Genomic DNA, 21259 nt, shown 5'->3' with positions numbered 1-21259 from the left:
GTGACATTTATTGATACAAAAGGTTAGAATACTATTCAAGTAATTTCAAACCTCTTCTTACGTTTTCAGCTGTACCTGATATTTTATTTTACTTGTTTTTAAGCATGTTAGTATTTTCAAAAAGATATATACATGAGATATGTTTGAATAGTAACTATTACTTGATGACATTAACAAAAAATTAAGCCCAACAAGCCTTTCAGTCACATAGGGTCATAGAAACAGCAGGTTTTAATTTTTAATTTTCTTTGTAAGGCAAAGGCCAGTAAGTTGCAAAAACTTTCAGTGGTCTAATTGGTGGATGCTTTCTTGAGTATTTTCCTAAAGTCCTCGGAGTTTAAACTTTTCAGAATATTGACTTAGTATTTTATACTAATGATGCCCAAAGAGTGGGCACAGATACAACAGAAGTAGTATTTATAAAAGAGCAATAACAATGCGGTACTTTAAATAAAAAGTCAGTTCGCTAGAGAGTACACCTATTTTGGGATGACACAACACCTGCAAGTCTTTAACAATTATTTTAAAGTGTCAGTTTTAGGGCTTCTATACATAATAGTCATTATTATGATGGGATATTTTTGATGGCAACAATGCTGTTAAGCTGAAAGTGCAGAGTCAATGACATAAAGTACATAAAAGTTAAAAGCAACATTGTGATGAATGTGGCCTGGTCTTCAGGAAGGTGTGCAATGAAAAATCATCTGAAACCTGCCAATCAACAATTTTACACAGATGAAATATGGTAAAACAACAAGGGTGTACGTGAGAGAGGAAGAGGGAAGGAGCTGTCACAGAAAAGTGAGAAGGATGTTGGAGGCAAGAGGGAGCTAGAGTCATTGCTAAGTGGCCTGTCCTAGACCTCTCTGCATGTGAAGGAAGGCCTCAGGTTGGTTTCCTCTGAAGAAGAGACAGGGCTAATTTTATGAGCAATATTTTATGTGACCTCCACATAGTATTTTCCTGCCCTGTTCCATGCACTATGAAGGGAACATCAAATCTTCAGGATGATGACATTCGAACAGAAAGAACAATGCATAGTAAAAACATTCAGATGAACTCTGATGGTCATGTACCAATTCATACATGCTGCATTACACATGGTGAAATGATCTGCAAATGGATATCAAGCATACTAATTAAGTGCTTTGTAAAAACAAATTTCTCATATTTTTCAACAAGGATTTTGAAAAACACTATAAAAAATTAAGTTGGAAAATGTGTTTTTTTTTCTTTTCCTTTTTTAACAGACATTATTTAGAATTATGCTCAAATCTTCTAAAACTATGAGAAGAGCTGTTGGCCCATCTCTAAGATTAAAAACAAACTGAAATAAATTAGATTTTATCTTGAAAAAAAGTAATCCAGCTCAAAAACCTATGTGCCAAGTTTCTCTCATATAATTTGAAACAGTCAAGCAATAAACTCTGAAAGAGGAATTTCTAATGGAAGCCTTGAAAACACTTGACTCCAGCTTTGCTACTGGGTGCCATAATAAATCCAGAAACTTAAAACCTCAGATATACTGAAGAAGGAAAAACTTTCAGTGGTGCTATGTAATGTATAGTCTAATATGAAAGCTTAAGAAGCCAAAATCTTTGCTCCAGTGAAAGTTTCTAATACTTCATTTCCCAGGCACACAATTCCTCCCTGCCGCAACCCCCATCAACATTTCATTCTTTGCTGCAGTAAGGATTATGAATGCTAAAAAAAGCTTCTTGATTTTTTTGAGGCAAAAAATGTTGTAATATAGTACTTTAACACCATTTAGAAGGGAAGGTTTTAGAATACAAAAGTTGTTAGGTAAGATATTTATGAGGTAGAACGAAGAGGTTCTTTTTGAGAACAGTTTTAGGGTAACTAACTTTGGGGGATAAGGTTGAAAACAATCTTAGGATTAAAAAAAACTCTACGCTTTTTTTTTTTTTGGGAACAGTGGCAGACTCTCTAAGTATATCGTTGAGAGAAGTGTAGGTCATTCATAGCTCTTATTAGGGATACACAGATAACAATAAGGTATCACTTATGAATAGAATTATATGAGGTTGCTAGTGAATTAAATGGAATAAGCTTCACTAAAATAGCCAAGTAAAGTCTATTTGAAAGGTAATGACTTTGCTCAAAACTGCTGCTTTAGTTCACAGATGAAAATAATGCTCCCTGATTTAAGATTGCATAAAGGAAAACATTTGTATGTGTATGTTTATTTGCCTCTGGATTGTATCTTTCTTGTGGTGTTGGGTCAGAATGTAAATCAGAACTCAACATTTTCTTATTCTTAAACACGTGCAAGGAATGGAGGGGGACAGTTATGTAGAGCTTTCTACATGTACATAATCTCTCTACATGTACATAAACTCTTCTGAAAATGGAAGGAGCATTCCCAAGGACTGGTTGGGGACAGGAAGAACCCAAATCCTGGCTCATCTTCTTAAGGGACCATTTTGAAGATCAAGTTTAATGGATTCTGACTAGTAATGGGAATTTGAGAATTATATTAAAAATATCAAAAAGCCCAATGAGAAATGTAGACTCACTGGCAATTAAGCTGTAAAAGCGAACTAAAGGTTTTATATTGTTTTTACTTTTGGATAGAATTATAGCAAATCGGTGCAATAATACAGGCTATTTCACAATTATCAGAAGCAATGATTAGTATGATACAGGTCTTGGATGAAAAAAAACCAAATTTATTAAATTAATACACACTGCTTACTTAGGAGGCAAAATCTTTCAGAATACCAAGGTCTCTGGGGATAAAAGCATCTGGTTTTAAAAGGTAGGAACCACTTACTCATTTCAACCTCTTCATTTCACAGTTAAGGCAGCTAAATGAGGCTTAGAGAAGTAAAGAATCTGGCCAGAGTTCTTATGGGAGAGATCCAGGTCTAAAGAGATAAATTCTTCCTACTCTTGTAAGTTGCTTCCTTTCTCTGAGATGTTCCTAAGTTTTAGCTTTCTCTCCACTCTCACATACACACTAACACACTAGTTACTATTAATTTTGATAATTTCTGTGGTTTAAATAAAGTGCTTGGGAAACATGCCAAGCAGCTATCACAAAAAAACTTAGGTAACATTAATAATAAAAAACTTGGGGATAAAAGACATAGTATTTGAGTGTGATAACTTTTCATTAGGCAAATTTTAAGGTATTCAAAACAACAGTAGGAACTTGTTGGATATATTTTTTAAAAATGACAGATTACCTCCCTGTATAATAGTAATGTCTGCATGGTTATCCCTCGCCCCAGTTACCCTTCTATCCAAGAGCCAGATGTGCCCTCTAAATTAGGGGGATGGGCAATCAGACAAATCCAAATTGAGGGGCATTCTGCAAACAACTATCATCAATGGGCTGGAAAAGACTGGAGAACCACTCTAGAATAAGGGAAACCTAAAAGTCATGACAATTAAATACAATACATGACACTTGACTGGATATGGGATTAAAACAAAGAAAAACAAAACAGGGCTTTCCTGGTGGTGCAGTGGTTGGGAATCTGCCTGCCAGTGCAGGGGACACAGGTTCGAGCACGTGCAGCGGAGCAACTAGGCCCGTGTGTCACAACTACTGAAGCCTGCGCACCTGGTGACCATGCTTCACAACGGGAGAGGCCACCGCGATGAGAGGCCCGCACACCGAAGAGAGGAGTGGCCCCCGCTTGTCGCAGCTAGAGAGAGCCTGTGTGCAGCAATGAAGACCCAATGTAGCCAAAAATAAATAAATTAATTAATTAATAAAAGAAAAAACAAAAATAGCAATTAAAAAAACAGCTATAAAGGCCCTTATTGGGACAATTGGGAAATTTTAATATGAACTGTGTATTTAGATGATACTACCGTTGCATTCATTGTGAAACGTCCTGAATGTGCGATAGCTGTACTGTGGTTATGTAGGAAGATGTCCTTGTTCCTAAAAGGTGCTTAGAAATGTAGAGAGGGTGACATGATATATGCACCTAACTCTGAGAGAGAGAGAGAGGGAGAGAGGGGGAGGGAGGGGAATGGGCCTGTGCCTGAATGGGCAGAATGCAGAACAGGCTGTGTCATTCACAAACATGCCAAGGGGTGAAAGGTATGTGTGTTCACACTACTATTCTTACAACTTTGCTGTAGGTTTGCCATTTTTCAAAATGAAAAGCTGGGGAAGAATTTTGAGTGCCAGGAAGTAATCCGCGTCTGTGCACAGCTGGAAAGATGGAGCCCCTAAAGCCAAGCTGCTTTGTATACTGTGCGGCTGCAAAAGGCCTCTGTGTTTTATGACTTGACAGTGTGCTGTCAACCAAAGGGAAGGGGGCAAGTCAGTGTCTGAAATATTTACGGGTTAAATTTCCTCCACTGGGACATTACGGCACTTACATGATTTCTAATTAAGAAGGTAAACACCCTAACATTTACTTAAAAAAACACTTAGTACAAACTAGTTACACATTTGGTAAGAGTATAAATATTTTTGGAGTTGAAAAAGTCAGTAAAAGGTAAAATCATCCTGATTTTAATGTTCATGTACATGTGTTCACTGGTTACTGCTTTGCAGTTAATTTAAGATGGCCTTTTTCATAAGCAGAAAATGTGCATTTTTATATTGTTTAAATTTTAATATGGATTTTTGTTCAAAACAACACAGACATTCAGGCTACTTGTAAATGATACAAGATTTTTTGCTAATGAGGCATTATGTAGAACATATGCAAAAATCACAACTCAGTCTTCCAAAATAGACCACAATAACAGGAAAAGACATGATTTTAATAAAAAAGAGCAGCACTGGGCTTTTACTTCAAAGCAATTAAGGGCTTTGGATAACCAAAAGTTTATGTCAAGCTGATGCCAAACCAAACTGGTCTATTAAACACATACTACGAAGAGTTTCTGTAATATTCTATGAAAAGGCTCTTTGCCATAAATATCAAGCACCGCACTCTGAAGATTACAACTACGTTAGGTTCATGTTTGAGAACAAGGAGTCCAACATTCAGATCAGACTTCTAGAATTTCAAATCTGAAATAATGTATCCATGAAAGAGAAGTTTAAATATGTTTTCCATTTTGTGATTTTTCTCTACAGTAAATTATACCAAGTTTTATATTCTCCCCAACATTTTTCAACAGTTTTCCATTAGTCTCAAAAAATTTTCTGTTACACATAAAATTTTGAGCTATGTGTAAACATATAAGAAAAAAAAAGACTTGAAGACCCTTATTTGAAGTCATTTCTTCAGTTTTCAACAACTGTATTTCAAGAAACAATGTTATTCACCATAGGTACCCTTCCTTCTAAGCAAATAACCAATAATTTTCAATTTTATAAAACTGTAAGGTAGGGTACAAATTGCTTGCATTATTTGGCCTCTGCAACAAAAGCTTCTTTAATAATACTTATTTTGTCTCTGCTTCTAATTCTTGATGTGACAAAAAATAGACTGCTATGGAGTGAATAACATAATCCCCTAAGGTTAGCCTTAGTTTAGTTTTTAAGGTAAACTCTTCTACGTGTATATGCTGATGTCTTCTGCTGAAAATACCTTATACTAGAAAATATGCAGACCCATCTATGACTCTAGTTCTTCGGCTGTTCTAGTCCTAGGACTGAAGGACTTTTGGATTTCCCTTTCAATTAACACAACACTCTAGTTCTTAGATGATCATATTCCTTTGGAAGAAGGAACAGCCAACACAGGGTTGATCTTACTCTTTGGGAATTTAAGAAATATAACAGAGAAAGTAGTCTGATAACCTTGTACTCAGCTGTTGAGGAATGGGCTCCAAGCTTGGGCTTGGCCTAATGCAGAATTTTTATATTCAGATAATATTTTAAATATGGCTGTTGGCAATTTATTAAGATCACCATATTCAGTTTTGGGGTCTTCAGCACTGTTCCTCACAAGGAACCATTTATTGGTTTTCCAAGAAGGCTAGGTCTATTCTTAGGGGGAACGTGGATAACTCCCAGGTATTTACAACTCTGGTTCAAAGCCAGGGTTCAAATTACATTCCCTATTACAAATATAATTCTCAAAAATATTCATTTTTCTTTTGCCCTGCACTTAGAAGGGTGTATTAATGTCACTAAACATATAGAATTTCATTACAAAATTTAATTTTACACATAACTTTTTAGGAACACAAATTAGTAGAGATAATATTAACCTTTTAAATCTTTGAAATAAAAAGCTTTTCATATATTTTTGGCCCACTTTATTTTTTTAAAACAAGTCTTCTATTATGCATCTTAGCTTTTTCAAATATAACTATGTAAGGTTTGTTTGTGAAAGAAGAAGTAAACTCTGATTCTGAAATGAAAAAGTGGAAAATCATACTTGGTTTTTCTAAATGAGAACCTACTCACATGATATCACACTTGGTAAGGGAAAAACAAATAGAGGATCTAGGTCTGGTTTAAAAATATATTAAGAGAGGGCTTCCCTGGTGGTGCAGTGGTTGAGAGTCTGCCTGCCGATGCAGGGGACACGGGTTCGTGCCCCGGTCCGGGAAGATCCCACATGCCGCGGAGCGGCTGGGCCCGTGAGCCATGGCCGCTGAGCCTGCGCGTCCGGAGCCTATGCTCCGCAACGGGAGAGGCCACAGCAGTGAGAGGCCCGCGTAACGCAAAAAAAAAAAAAAAAAAAAAAAAAAAATATTAAGAGAGAAATAAAAGAGACAAAAGATATAACAATCATATGCAATGTGTAGAGCTCATTTGGATTCCAATTCAAACAGCAGGAAGTCATCGTTACAGAAGTTTGAATATCAACTAGTTATTAGATGGTATGAAGGAACTGCTGTTAATTTTGTTAGGTGTGATAATGGCACGGTGATTACATTAAAAAAATGCCTTATCAGACAGCAATATATACTGAAGTATTTACCGGTGTGATGACATGATATTTGGCAGGGGCTAATTAATTAAAGAAAATGAAGGTGAAGGGATAGATGAAACAAGATTGGTTAGCATGTTGATAATTATTAAAGTTGAGAGATGAGTACATGAGATTTCAATATACTACTCTCTGTACCTTTGAGTATGCTTGTTCCAAACAAAAAGAAAAGGGCCATAAAGGAAGAAAATAATTCAAGGAAGAATATGGTAAAAAGATAAAATCTTGTTGGAAGCACAAAATGAGAGAAGAGGTATTAGGAACCAACAAATGACAAAGGAGGACGGAAAAGAAAATACTATATATTATCAAACATCAAAAATGAAGAGGCAGCAAGGAGACTACTGAAGGGCCCCACTGTCACCCATGACAATCAGCAGAATTCGATGCAAACTTTGAATATTAGGAGAGGTAACATCTTTATGGGATGAAAAAAATGGGTACTGTATTATGGAATTTACTACCTTTTAAGGTTGGGAAAAACAAATAAAGTTGGGCTTATTCACAAGGTATGCCAACAGCTGAGTCCTTGTCACACATATTTTTTTGGTAGGTACAATCAAATGGTATCAGAACTTCCTACCCGCTTGGTAAATGAGCAGAGGAAGCAAGATGAGGCAGAGTAGGTTAGGGAAAAATGCCCTTAGACTTGAGTTGTTGATAGCAGTTAGTAGGTCTAGAGCAGGCTTATATGAAGAATGTTAAGTAAAAACATGATTTTTAAATAGACTAGGCTTATCCTTCTATGGCACATGATAAAGTATTTTAAACTAATTTTGACCTTATCAAAGTGATATTTCTGTTTTAACATACCTTTGATCTGTAGCCTGCTGTTCTCGAAGCTGAAGAAGAGATAACTCAATTTCATTTTCTTTTCTCCTCAACTGAGTTTTCAGGATCTCAGCCAAGTGTTCTAACTCTTCTATCTGGCCTCTCTGTGACTGAATAACATTTTCTCTGAAATAAAGAATCTTTACAAGAATTTGCAGCTTGAGGGAAAATCTGCAGTATATAAGAGCAGTACAAAGAAAGTGCTTCATAGTAAAGGGCAAGCAAAAGTTAAAATTTTTAGCTTAAATGCCCTGGCACATAGTGAAATAGTAGCAGATTAAATGTGATGATTTGGAAGTACATATGGAAGAATTCAAGGTATTGCTTTATATAAGATAATGTCCTAGGCAACGGACTGGACTGTGGTTCAATTCAATGCAGTATTTATTGGTCACCTAATAAGTACTCTGTGATCTGGTCTTCTTCAGATAATTTATGTGCCTTTGTTCTTTCATATGCACACCTGCCTACACCACCCAAATTAACACTTCATAGAGAGAAGGCAAGAAGTTTGCAAAACATAACTTAGTGGTCTCTGCTTTATATTTTATCTCTACCATGTCTGGCAGCATCCCAGTGTACCAAGCCTCAGGACTGGTCTGAACCCTTGCTTTTCCACTGACTAACAGGAAACAAGGTTAGGTCTAGTCTTTTAGTTTTATTCTTTCACAGGCAATCATTACTGTAACTGGTATTTAAAATATTCAAAAGTAAAAATTTAAGCCAATATTATTCTTAAGCAGCTATCTAAAGTATGATACTCTTTGTCTCCTGCTTTCTCTCCTCATTCAGAATTGTTACTTTTTGATGATCCAGGTGAAGGCCTTATCTTCATTTGTGTGACTTACAGACACTGAGATCACCATGAGGCTTTGATTAACTGGAAAAGTAAGCTAAACGTGGCAGAAGTAACTTTTTTGAAACCACAGTATGATGAAGAATGCGGTACCATAGAATCAGCATGAAACAAAATCTGAAATCCATATGTATTTGATAGCTCCAAACTTTTAAGCCACTCCCTCCAATTCTTTTTTCTTTTTTTAAACCACAGAAAGGCTAATTAATTCATGATCTAAAAAACCCTGAAAAACCAAAAAAACTACCTGTAATTCTTCTGAGAATGAAAATGTTGCCTCTAAAGCTTATACTATTCTAAATGACTGGGCTTTATGCCATTCCATTGAGGGGGAAATTATAATAAAGAGGACTCTTCTCTAAATGCTTCCACTGAGGCAACTGGTTAAGTTTTTCATTTACCTCATTGAACTGGAAAGATGTTATATAATATCTGTTCTTACCTCACAGATCTAGCTGTATTTTAATGGAGCAAATTATTTGTACACAAACCAATTTTGTTTAAAATAAGGGCAAGGGAGGGATCAAAAAAGACATGATCAATATACAGTGTTCTAAAATGATCACAAAAAGAATACATACAAATTTCTTATTTCTCCTCTGGCTTCTTCGAGTAAAATGTTGCCATGTTTTGTAGGCATGGGTTGCAGAGTTTCTGCTACATCTGTATCTTGGAATTTAATACCTAAAAATAAATTAATAAGATTATTAATTAGTGAAGTTATTTAGAAAAGAAGGACCCTTGACTTGCTATCATAAGGAAATATGCAATACAATAAAGTCTCTTAAGTACTGAGAGATATGTGCTCCATAGTACAGAGAATCAGACATACATTGCCAAAGGAACTGTTAGATCTCAGCCACCAGTTGGCATTAAATAAAACACAGCAACAAGAATTGCTCATTTAACAAATTCTACTATGGAAACCAAATTACCCAGAAATAGTTTTATTCAACTTAGATTTAGAACTTCCAAAGTAAATGCTGAAAGAACCAAAATTTTAACAGGTCTTTACAATATAAACTGAGGTATGAAGGAAAAAGTTTTCAAAACCGTGATTTTTTTTGAGTATTTTTGATAAAGGTTTTTTGATTTTTAAATTACTCATTCATACCCCTTGATCTTACATTTTGAACCTTATCTTCATTTGTGTGATTCACAGATACTGTGAGCGTTAAGTCAAAATGTTTCCTGTACTTTCATTTATTCTACCTCAATAAGAAAATCCGTATTTAAACAAACGTAATTTGAGACGAGATCATCAATAGGATTCCTTTAAATGAAACATTTTGCTGCTGCACTTAAATATAATTTTTCTTATAAAAATAATTACAATTTTTGTAATTTACAATAATTTTGTAAATATTGTAAATTACAATAATTTTTACAAGCCTGGCCCCATTGTTAAAAAGGAGACATTCTTTTAATTATAGGAGTTACTTTACACTTACAGAATAATTAGGCTATTAGTTTTAGGTAAATGAAGTATGACAAATAATTTAGATTTTTAAAATGGTGAATAGTTCCAGACATAAAGGTACAGAAAAAACTCATTCTCCTTATAAAAGTTTACTTTTTAAAAATGAGAATTTTAATTAGGAAAAATGGTACTATCATTTGCTATTTCCAAAACTTTCAACATTTATTGCTGTAATCCAGAGTAAAGAATGGAACAGGCCCTGCCTAAAACATTACAATAGTTTACTGTATTAAAATTTGCCAATTATATTAATTTGGCAGTAATACTAATTCTTAAGCTTTTCCTACATAAATCAAGGAAAAACTAAACATTACTACTAGAACTTAAAAAAAAAACCCACTTATACTCAAAACATATCTTAAAACTTACAGTCTCATGGTGATTTTCCAATGGCTATATTTAAAACGTATACACTTTATAATCTTTCTACTGGTTCTTCACAATAAGAATTGTTTTTACACTACACTGATCACACCTTAAGCCAGTACTTTCTATCCTTTATCCTGACAAGGTACAAATAGGGAACGATAATATTTGTACAGCAGCTTTGGGGGGTAAGACTGCTTGTGGCCCAAGAGGGTCAGGGTTCTTGCCCAGCCCCTCAGGCTGCGGTATTTCTGACAACTCTGGTCTAAGTCCCAGCTGCAAAGGCGGTCTTGAAGAGTCTATTAAGGCTACTAAGGTAGCGATCTTGATAATGATGCCTCAGGTTTACACAGAGAGAAGTTAGGAAAGTATTCATTACTATTTAATCCTTTGTGCAACTTCTATGTCCTAGATTCTGTACCAAACAGTGAAAAAGTTCTGAATTACTAACAGTGTAAATACAAGGAGAAATTAATCTATGTAAGTAACATTTTAAAGGCCCTTCTATTCTGTGGCTCTTCTACAAGGAGACACTTCCATCAAACTCTTCTATTTAAACAATTCATAGTACTAGATTAGCTTGCCATGTTAATCTAATATTTGGGCATTGTTTTTATTTAGCATAAAAGACCTTGCAGACCACAGGGATCATCTTGCCCAACTGTAGTCACAGATGACAAAACTAAGGTTCAGAGAGGATAAATGACTATTTAAAGGTAAAATATATTGTTGTGGACCTCCCATCTCCTGACCTTTCTTCTAACCTGGTGTTATCATTCCATTTTACAGATGCGGAAAATGAGGCTCTGGGAAGTCAAGTGCTCTCTTCCACATAAAAAGTTAATTAGCAGCAGAATGTATTTTTGATTTATAATTCATTATGATTACTTTGGTTATATTCAAAGTCTACTGCTAATCTCACATAACTAGGAGTAGCCAAGCTCTTTTATCCTGGAGCTGCCTCCTGCCTACTATGGAGGCCTTACTGACTTCAAAGGAACTCTGTCTAGGGAATATATAGTGTTAACATTTTGGCTTGGAGAGAAAAATAGAACAAATTTTTCTCTTTTTCTGTTCAGATGGTGTTTTTTTGTTCCCTCAATGAATTGAAAGTTTTACATGATTTTTTTATTTCCCTAAAAATGTTTGGTCTTTAAGTGGAGCATGTTCCAAACAAAGATGAACTAGAACTAAAATTCGATTTCCTTCCCTAGTAGTTGAAATGAAAAAAGTATTCCTTAAAATATTTATTGACTTTTTGCTTCATTATAAATAAAGTTTGTCTGTGGGTGGAGGGAATGGGGAATTTTCATTAGAAATACTTAGGTTCTGTCTACAGTATTGAGTCTTCTATATTCAATTGAATTGCTCTGTAAGCTGGGTAGGTTTTAGGTGATTCATTTTCAAGATGAGAAGAGTGATTGACCAATGATCATTTTTTGAAGATGGAAGAGACCTTTATGGTCACTTGCTTAAATCCTTTTATTTTATGTGTAAAGAAAACTCAACTTCAGAATGATTAGAAGACTTGTCCAAGGTCACCAGACAATAAGCAGAGGAGCAAGAACCCAACTTTTTAAACCCCTAGTTATGTGCACACTCCACTGTCAAGCTGCCTCCACACAATGAGGAAGATTTAAACAATTCTGTAAAATTATAGAAGGCCTTTGGATGAAGAACCTAAGCGTGATCCTTCAGAACAACAGTGTGACCATATGAGCAAATTAGTGGTTTCTCTACTTGCCTGAGTCAATGTGATTTCCATCCATAATATAAAAAACCAACTCAAACTAAACTAAACCCGTAATTGATGTAGTTTCATACATGCTTCTTTTATTAGTTAGGAGGAATAGTTTTACTAGACAAATGTAAATGTTTTATTAGACAAATTTGAGCATGATCTAGTGATTCTTATATAAAATGATCTTCATGTTAATGTGATTTTATCAAAAAGTCAAAAAATGATTTCTCTCTTTCTAAAGACACTCAAAAACATGAATAGTACAGAAATAAAACTCTGTGTGTATGTACGTATGTGTGTGTAAAACAAGTTATTAACTTAAATTTAGGATTTAATGTAAACTTTATTTTACCTTTCCTGGGGCATTCCTGTAAGCCTGCATTTTCATTCACTTTTCTACGCCCAGTGTTAACACGAGATTGCACATAACTGTATGGAGTTTGCCTGTGACCCTGGATCTGAAGTTGCTGTTTGGTTGAAATTAGTCTGTTTTTGAGGACTTCATTTTGTCTTTCAAGCTCATGAACTTTCTCTTGCAGCCGCTCAATCATTTCTTCCATTTCCACATCTCTTCCCAGCCGCTTGGGGCCGCCACCAACCCATTCATATCTTTTCTTGTCATTAACTAGCCGTATTAACTTGGTGGCCATTCTAGGGAAATAATAAAAAGATGAAAAGGAATGTGAGAAGTCAGCATAAAATGCATTCTGTTGAAAGGAACATAATCACTGTGAAGACTTCAGTGCAGAACCTGAATAATAAATTTCAGGTTTTGATGTAACTATTACTGCCTGTGAAGAATCCTTTGATGATAATTGAAACCACTGGGCAACAATCTGCTTTATAGCACTGACAAATAACAGTTTCCTAAGGCTTATCATTTAAGGTTAGTAAAGAGAGGACACATATTTACTCCATATGTTCCTCAAATGCAATTTTTAACGCATGACCTTATGTAGGAATGCTGTATGCACTTAAATGTAGCTACAGATTGTGGATATGGTGGGTTATATCTGCAAGCCACAGTAAGTTAAAACTTTTCAAAATTGTATTAAGACTATGCAGCATTTAGGTGATGTATTGTTTTCAGTTTCTCTAGGATTAAGACATATTACAAATATAAAAATGTTAAAATGCATAGATACATACATATTAAAAGCCCAATGAAAAATTCAAAAGAAACCCAAATGCACCATTAAATGTTGCTTAGTGCTCAAGAAACATGCCTGTTTAATGGTAGAACTTAATTAGGTACAGAAAGTATTATTTCAATGGTACTTTTAAATTTAGACATACATTGTGCTTTTGACATCTCAGGAGTTTATACCTTTGATTCTTTTAAGTTTTGATAAAAACTGGTTAGACAGAACAAAAGACAGAAAGGGCACATGGGGGTGATGTAATATACACGTACGGAAAACATGCTTGACAGTGAATGGAAAAATCTTGGCAGTACAAGAAAGAAAAGGTGGCTTTGATGAGAGACACAAGTTCAAGACTTTACAAAATTGGTCGCACATCTTCAATAGCTGATTCTAGTTTATAGTGAATCTATTTTTATAAAGACCCAGACAGGAGATTGAAAATAAAAACACACTTCATTTTTCTTTAAACGGGGGTTTGCTTTACTTTAGCATGGTTATGGACAGAAGCTTTTACTTAGGAGAACAAAAGTGAAATAAAAAAAACCCTTAATAGCTTTGGGATGTCACAGAACAACCTTTTTTTGCCCTAAGCAGAGTCCTCAGTAAAAGCAGTAGTAATACATGTCTATCTACACTTCTGGCTACTCGGCCTACAGCATGCAGCATCAGGGGAAAGCTATGCATAACATAATCAGTTAAGATTGTTTTCTTTTTCCCTTGAGGCACATCCATTAAACATGCTTTATAAAGGATATAGAATAATAAAAACCAAGATCCAAGAGTACCACAAACACCCTAGTAAAGTAATCAATGGATTAGTTCCTTTTCCACCTAATCCAGAGAAGGATATATCATTGAGGAATCTGGGCAGGTATCGTAGCCCAACAGAGCCACACACTCTACCTAGCCCTTTAGGACTCTGAGCCCCACCAAACGGCTTATCCATAGAAAGATGGGAGCCATTTAAATGAGATGTCAACCTAAATATCTGAATCTTCTTTTACACAAAGACTTTCACACAGATAGAGACTACATTCAAAAGAAAGACATAGATTTAAGCAAAGATCAATAAAACTAAAAGCTGGTTCTTTGAGAAGATAAACAAAATTGATAAACCATTAGCCAGACTCATCGAGAAAAAAAGGGAGAAGACTCAAATCAATAGAATTAGAAATGAAAAAGGAGAAGTAACAACTGACACTGCAGAAATACAAAGCATCATGAGAGATTACTACAAGTAATTATATGCCAATAAAATGGACAACCTGGAAGAAATGGACAAATTCTCAGAAAAGCACAACCTTCTGAGACTGAACAGGAAGAAATACAGAATATAAACAGACAAATCACAAGCATTGAAATTGAGACTGTGATTAAAAATCTTCCAACAAACAAAAGCCCAGGACGAGATGGCTTCACAGGCAAATTCTATCAAACATTTAGAGAAGAGCTAACACCTATCCTCAACTCTTCCAAAATATAGCAGAGGGAGGAACACTCCCAAACTCATTCTACAAGGCCAGCTCCACCCTGATACCAAAACCAGACAAAGATGTCACAAAGAAAGAAAACTATAGGCCAATATCACTGATGAACACAGATGCAAAAATCCTCAACAAAATACTAGCAAACAGAATCCAACAGCACATTAAAAGGATCATACACCATGATCAAGCGGGGTTTATCCCAGGAATGCAAGGAGTTTTCAATATACGCAAACCAATCAATGTGATACACCATATTAGCAAATTGAAGGAGAAAAACCATATGATCATCTCAATAGATGCAGAAAAAGCTTTTGACAAAACTCAACACCCATTTATGATAAAAACCCTCCAGAAGACAGGCATAGAGGGAACTTACCTCAACATAATAAAGGCCATATATGACAAACCCACTACCAACATCACCCTCAATGGTGAAAAACTGAAACCATTTCCTCTAAGACCAGGAACAAGATAAGGTTGTCCACTCTCACCACTATTATTCAAGAAATTTTGGAAGTTTTAGCCACAGCAATCAGAGAAGAAAAAGAAATGAAAGGAATCCAAATCGGAAAAGAAGAATTAAACTGTCACTGTTTGCAGATGACATGATACTATACATAGAGAATCCTAAAGATGCCACTAGAAAACTACTAGAGCTAATCAATGAATCTGGTAAAGTAGCAGTATACAAAATTAAGCACAGAAATCTCTTGTATTCCTATACACTAATGATGAAAAATCTGAAAGAGAAATTAAGGAGACACTACCACTACCGTTGCAACGAAAAGAATAAAATACCTAGGAATAAACCTACCTAAGGAGACAAAAGACCTGTATGCAGAAAACTATAAGACACTGACGAAAGAAATTAAAGATGATACAAATAGATGGAGAGATATACCATGTCCTTGGATTGGAAGAATCAACATTGTGAAAATGACTCTACTACCCAAAGCAATATACAGATTCAATGCAACCCCTATCAAATTACCAATGGCATTCTTCACAGAACTAGAACAAAAAACTTCACAATTTGCATGGAAACACAAGAGACCCCGAATAGCCAAAGCAATCTTGAGAAAGAAAAATGGAGGAGGAATCAGGCTCCTGGACTTCAGACTATACTACAAAGCTACAGTAATCAAGACAGTATGGTACTGGCACAAAAACAGAAATATAGATCAATGGAACAGGATAGAAAGCCCAGAGATAAACCCACGCACATTTTTGATGAAGGAGGCAAGAATATACAATGGAGAAAAGACAGCCTCTTCTATAAATGGTGCTGGGAAAACTGGACAGCTACATGTAAAAGAATGAAATTAGAACACTCCCTAACACCATACAGAAAAATAAACTCAAAATGGATTAAAGACCTAAATGTAAGGCCAGATACTATAAAACTCTCAGAGGAAAACATAGGAAGGACACTCTATGACATAAATCACAGCAAGATCCTTTTTGACCTATCTCCTAGAGAAATGGAAATAAAAACAAATGAATGGGATCTAATGAAACTTAAAAACTTTTGCACAGCAAAGGAAAACATAAAAAAGATGAAAAGACAATCCTCAGAATGGGAGAAAATATTTGCAAATGAAGCAACTGACAAAGGATTAATCTCCAAAATTTACAAGCAGTTCATGCAGCTCAACATCAAAAAAACAAACAGCCAATCCAAAAATGGGCAGAAGAGCTAAACAGACATTTCTCCAAAGAAGATATACAGATTTCCAAGAAACACATGAAAGGATGCTCAACATCAATAATCGTTAGAGAAATGCAAATCAAAACTACAATGAGGTATCACCTCACACCAGTCAGAATGGCCATCATCAAAAAATCTACAAAAAATAAATGCTGGAGAGGGTGTGGAGAAAAAGGAACCCTCTTGCACTGTTGGTGGGAATATAAATTGATACAGCCACCATGGAGAACAGCATGGAGGTTCCTTAAAAAACTAAAAATAGAACTACCATACGATCCAGCAATCCCACTATGGGCATATACCCTGAGAAAACCATAATTCAAAAAGAGTCATGTACCATATTGTTCATTGCAGCTCTACTTACAATAGCCAGGGCATGGAAGCAACCTAAGTGTCCATTAACAGACGAATGGATGAAGAAGATGTGGCACATATATACAATGGAATATTAGCCATAAAAAGAAATGAAATTGAGTTGTTTGTAGTGCGGTGGATGCACCTAGAGTCTGTCATACAGAGTGAAGTAAGACAGAAAGGGAAAAACAAACGCCATATGCTAACACATATATATGGAATCTAAAAACAAAACATGGTTTTGAAGTACCTAGGGGCAGAACAGGAATAAAGACGCAGAGGTAGAGAATGGACTTGAGGACATGGGGAGGGGGAAGGGTATGGTGGGATGAAGTGAGAGAGTGGCATGGACATATATACACTACCAAATGTAAAATAGATAGCTAGTGGGAAGCAGCCGCATAGCACAGGGAGATCAGCTCGGTGCTTTGTGACCACCTAGAGGGGTGAGATAGGGAGGGTGGGAGGGAGACGCAAGAGAGAGGAGATATGGGGATATACGTATATGTATAGCTGATTCACTTTTTTATACAGCAGAAACTAACACACCATTGTAAAGCAATTATACTTCAATAAAGATGTTAAAAAAAAAGTTTGAAGCAAAAAAATAAGATTTAATATGAAAAAGCAGTCATCATCTAGAGAAAAACAAACCACTCCAATTTTTAAGGCAAGAAGAGCACATCCATAGAGAGGCTTAAAATTCCTTCAAAGATATGCAAGTAAACTTTGCCAAGAAAGGTAAGATTGCATCTTTTTGTCCAGTAATAGCAATAATTTTCATTTGATTATTTTATATTAATGAAATAAGTGATCGGGTAAAGTTTGAATACTTCTTTAGAAAGGTGGTTTAGCAAATCTACATTCATACTAAAGTAAGTGATTCTAATTATATCTTAAGGGTAAATTTAAAGGTAGTTTATCCATGTATCTAGGTAATGTCAGTGGTGTGAAACTGAGAAGGAAATTAGAGCTTTGGGTCATAGTGGTCATTGGATCACTACCCTCAGGGCTGAGTAAAATAAAATTCCTGGAGGTTAAATGGCTTGAACATACCATAGGCGAGTGGCAGAGAGACAAAGAACACATGCACATCACTTGACTCCTAGCCCAGTCCTTTTTCCATTAAACTACATAGCTCATTATTAAGTTGTTTTCTATTTTCTGGCTAGGACAAATTACTAATGAGGTCAAGGCTGTGAATTTAATTCTTTTACTGACCAATTAGGTTTACAAAGGAAAAAAACTGTTCAGCGGTCACAGACTAAATGCCTCATTCAGACAGGGTGACGGCTGTGTTAGTGGTCAGAAAAAGAAACAGGCAAGTGAGTCTTGAAAAAAGCCATCATCACGACTCAAAAACCAACTCAAAGTAAAAGCTCTGCACAAAGCAGGTCAGTGGGTCATTAAAACAAAGTCCACAGAATAGAAACTGACTAGAGTCACTCCTTTAGAGGCTAAGTTCCAAGCGGAAGAAAAACCCCCTATCTTCTTTGTTCAATCGTTGTCTCACCTTTCCATTGAACCTAGAACATGAATGTGAATACAGATCTGTTCATGCTCACAAATGAGAATGAACTTTTAATGCCACACATGCGGAAGACAGTCACTGTTCCTGAACAAGAAAGAATGAAAGCTATCTACTCTTACGAAATAATCCCTGCAGAAATTTTTTGCATACAAAAGTGACCCTGTTTCCTCAGAAACAATAGATTCTTTGAAATAAATACAGATTCTAGATTAATCCAAGCAAAGTAAAATATGTTCCAGATAGTGATGTTCTCATTAGTAAACCCCAAATCTTAAAGGAACATGCATCCTAACAAGTTAGAGTAGCTAATTACTTTTTAAAACTTTCATTTTAAAATCAAGACGTTTAGAAAACAGATGTTTTGGCCATTTGCTTATTAAACTATAAATATTAAAGCAAAAGTTATTTAGAGATACGATACACTCATGGCACTCATAGCTATTAGCTCTTTCTTTCAAATGGCAACTTCAGACATAATAAACACTCATAATCTTCTTGGTTTATTATCCTAGTTTGTAAGATTTTCCATTTTTAAAAACTGTACTGATTTATAACCTTCCTTGCTCCAAAAAGGATTCAAGGTGGGGTTTTCAATTAAGTTTATAGAAAAGCATATCCTCCAAACTTTACAGAGTCAGGGAAAAAAGCTAAAAGCTTTTTATCATAACCTTTTAATTTTATCCTCTTGCTTGCGGGCATGCTGTTTAAGTAAAATGTTCTCATCATGCAAACGCAAAAATCTGTCTTCCAGTTCCTCACGACTGATACGTGACACTGCCTGGCGAGACTTCATTGTCCGTGTTGTTGAAGTTTCTGCAAAAATGCCAAGGTAATTAATAGGAGGATTACTTAAAATAGCCTCTAAACACAATAACTGTTGATCTTAACATAATCTCTGATGCACTCATCTCAGGTTTTTTTGTGACCTACAATTAAGACTGCTTTAGAAAATGTTATAGCATTGTTCACGCCACTGATAGGAGGTAAGAACAAAAATCTTTGCTGTTAATACTTTATATGCAATATTAAGGATTTGAGCAACAATCATTTCCACTCAAAAAATGTATTCAAATAACAATGTAAGACGGAACTTACATCAAATAAGAATGAAAGATGCAACTCTGATTCAATAAAGACTTTTCAATTTATATGCTAAATGTTGAAAAAACTAAATAAAAAGTCAGTATCTGTAAGTATTTTTTTCAAAGGTAAGAGTTATAACAATAACAATATGATTAAGATATTTTTCTGAGCTATGGCTTATAGAAAATAAACAATAAAATCTGTAAGACCAAGCAAACAAAAACATTCACAAATCATTTATAAGCTATCATATATTTTTAAAGAACTTTTACACCTTTTAGCAGGTGTGTATATATTTTTTTACATATGCTTAAATTTGCTATTTTCCTGTGAAGCTGGTCAATTTTCAACAGTCCTCCAAAAGAAACAAGGAACAAATGGACAAAGATTAAAGCCCTATGAGGCAGTTACTGAGGGCAAGACTTGAATTTAGGGTATCAAATACTAAAAAATAGCCTTGTACACTTAAAATTATTTGTATTTTAATCCCTGATACTCCATCAAAGATCTAAAGCAAAGCTTATAGGGCTTCCCTGGTGGTGCAGTGGTTGAGAGTCCGCCTGCCGACGCAGGGGACATGGGTTCGTGCCCCGGTCCGGGAATATCCCACATGCCGCGGAGCGGCTGGGCCCGTGAGCCATGGCCGCTGAGCCTGCGCGTCCAGAGCCTGTGCTCCGCAACGGGAGAGGCCACAACAGTGAGAGGCCCGCATACCGCAAAAAAAAAACTTATACATTCTTTTTACTTTTTAAAATTTTTCTTGTTTTTTATTTTTTACTTTTTTTTTAACATCTTTATTGGAGTACAATTGCTTTACAATGTTGTGTTAGTTTCTGCTGTATAACAAAGTGAATCAGCTTTACGTAATACATATATCCCCACATCCCCCATTCTTTTTACTTTTAACAATAAAAGCTATATAGTCAAATTTATCTTTTTCAATGAACCATATTTTGACCACCTTTCTGTGGTAGTTCAAGGTGGCCACTTGCAGTGTTTTGATTAACAAGTGTATGAAGAAGCCTTAGTGGAATATATTTTACATCACAGCCTTCTCAATGACAAATGTTATGGAATGACAGAATGGCTGACACACCATACACACAAACAAAAACACAGCTCTACACTCTATATTGTTCCTTAAAGCAGTCCTTTTCTTTCTCAGTTTGAAAGTGCTTTTTAGCTCTATAGCAACCACTAAGTGATAAAAGGACAAAGAAAACCTCTAACGTGTATTAATTTGATAAAACAAAGTCAATATCACTTGGCTAACAAACCATTTTGAGATATTCTACTTGAAAGGCAAAAATGTTTAAATATGGCATTTCCTCTCATATAAAATTTAAGCTGAAAGAAACATTTTAATGGCGAATGTGATTTAAACCAGGCAATTTGGTTTGGAGGCTTGGTACTCTCTGTGTCGTTTCTACTGATGTGTGGAATTTTAAGAAGATGATTTATAACAATTCTTTATCAGAACAGAGGGGGATTTTACATTTTCTATGAGCTGTTGATAATTGATGCATGCAGTAAAATACCATATGTTGTTCTAAATTCTCCATCTTCTTGTTTAGTCCAGTCAAGACTATATAGTTACTTAAATGGCTTTGTTTGTACGAATATCAGAAATACTTTAAATTAAAAGTAAAGAAGTTACTGATCAAAGTTCATAATGGTAATAAATAACAGCTGGCTGTACCTTGTAACCCTCCCATTCCAAAGAGATTTAGACCTGTATCTTTCACAGGCAGGTCTCCTGCAGTCTCATCAGTTGGACCAGACATTGTGTATCTGTG

General features: G+C 35.3%; 1 protein-coding gene across 3 annotated transcripts in view; it reads right to left on the bottom strand.

Annotated features, from left to right (window-relative positions):
- Nucleotides 1–21259, bottom strand: part of RPGRIP1L (RPGRIP1 like) — a 98874-nt gene that overhangs the window by 75109 nt on the left and 2506 nt on the right. For 2 of the 3 annotated variants that reach the window (XM_004264899.4, XM_033418964.2), the window contains exons 2-6: nucleotides 21163–21254; nucleotides 19049–19193; nucleotides 12508–12806; nucleotides 9150–9252; nucleotides 7695–7838 (exon numbers count right to left, since the gene is read on the bottom strand). In XM_004264899.4, coding sequence (XP_004264947.1) covers nucleotides 7695–7838; nucleotides 9150–9252; nucleotides 12508–12806; nucleotides 19049–19193; nucleotides 21163–21247 — 776 coding nt within the window. In that variant the 5' untranslated portion in view covers nucleotides 21248–21254. The remainder of the gene's footprint in view (nucleotides 1–7694; nucleotides 7839–9149; nucleotides 9253–12507; nucleotides 12807–19048; nucleotides 19194–21162; nucleotides 21255–21259) is intronic. The other variant, XM_049702732.1, reaches the window with a different exon arrangement.

This window comes from Orcinus orca, chromosome 20, assembly GCF_937001465.1.
Source record: "Orcinus orca chromosome 20, mOrcOrc1.1, whole genome shotgun sequence".
Lineage (NCBI taxonomy): Eukaryota > Metazoa > Chordata > Mammalia > Artiodactyla > Delphinidae > Orcinus > Orcinus orca.
The sequence above is the reverse complement of the archived record's forward strand: the minus strand, read 5'-3'. Positions and strand labels throughout refer to the sequence as shown.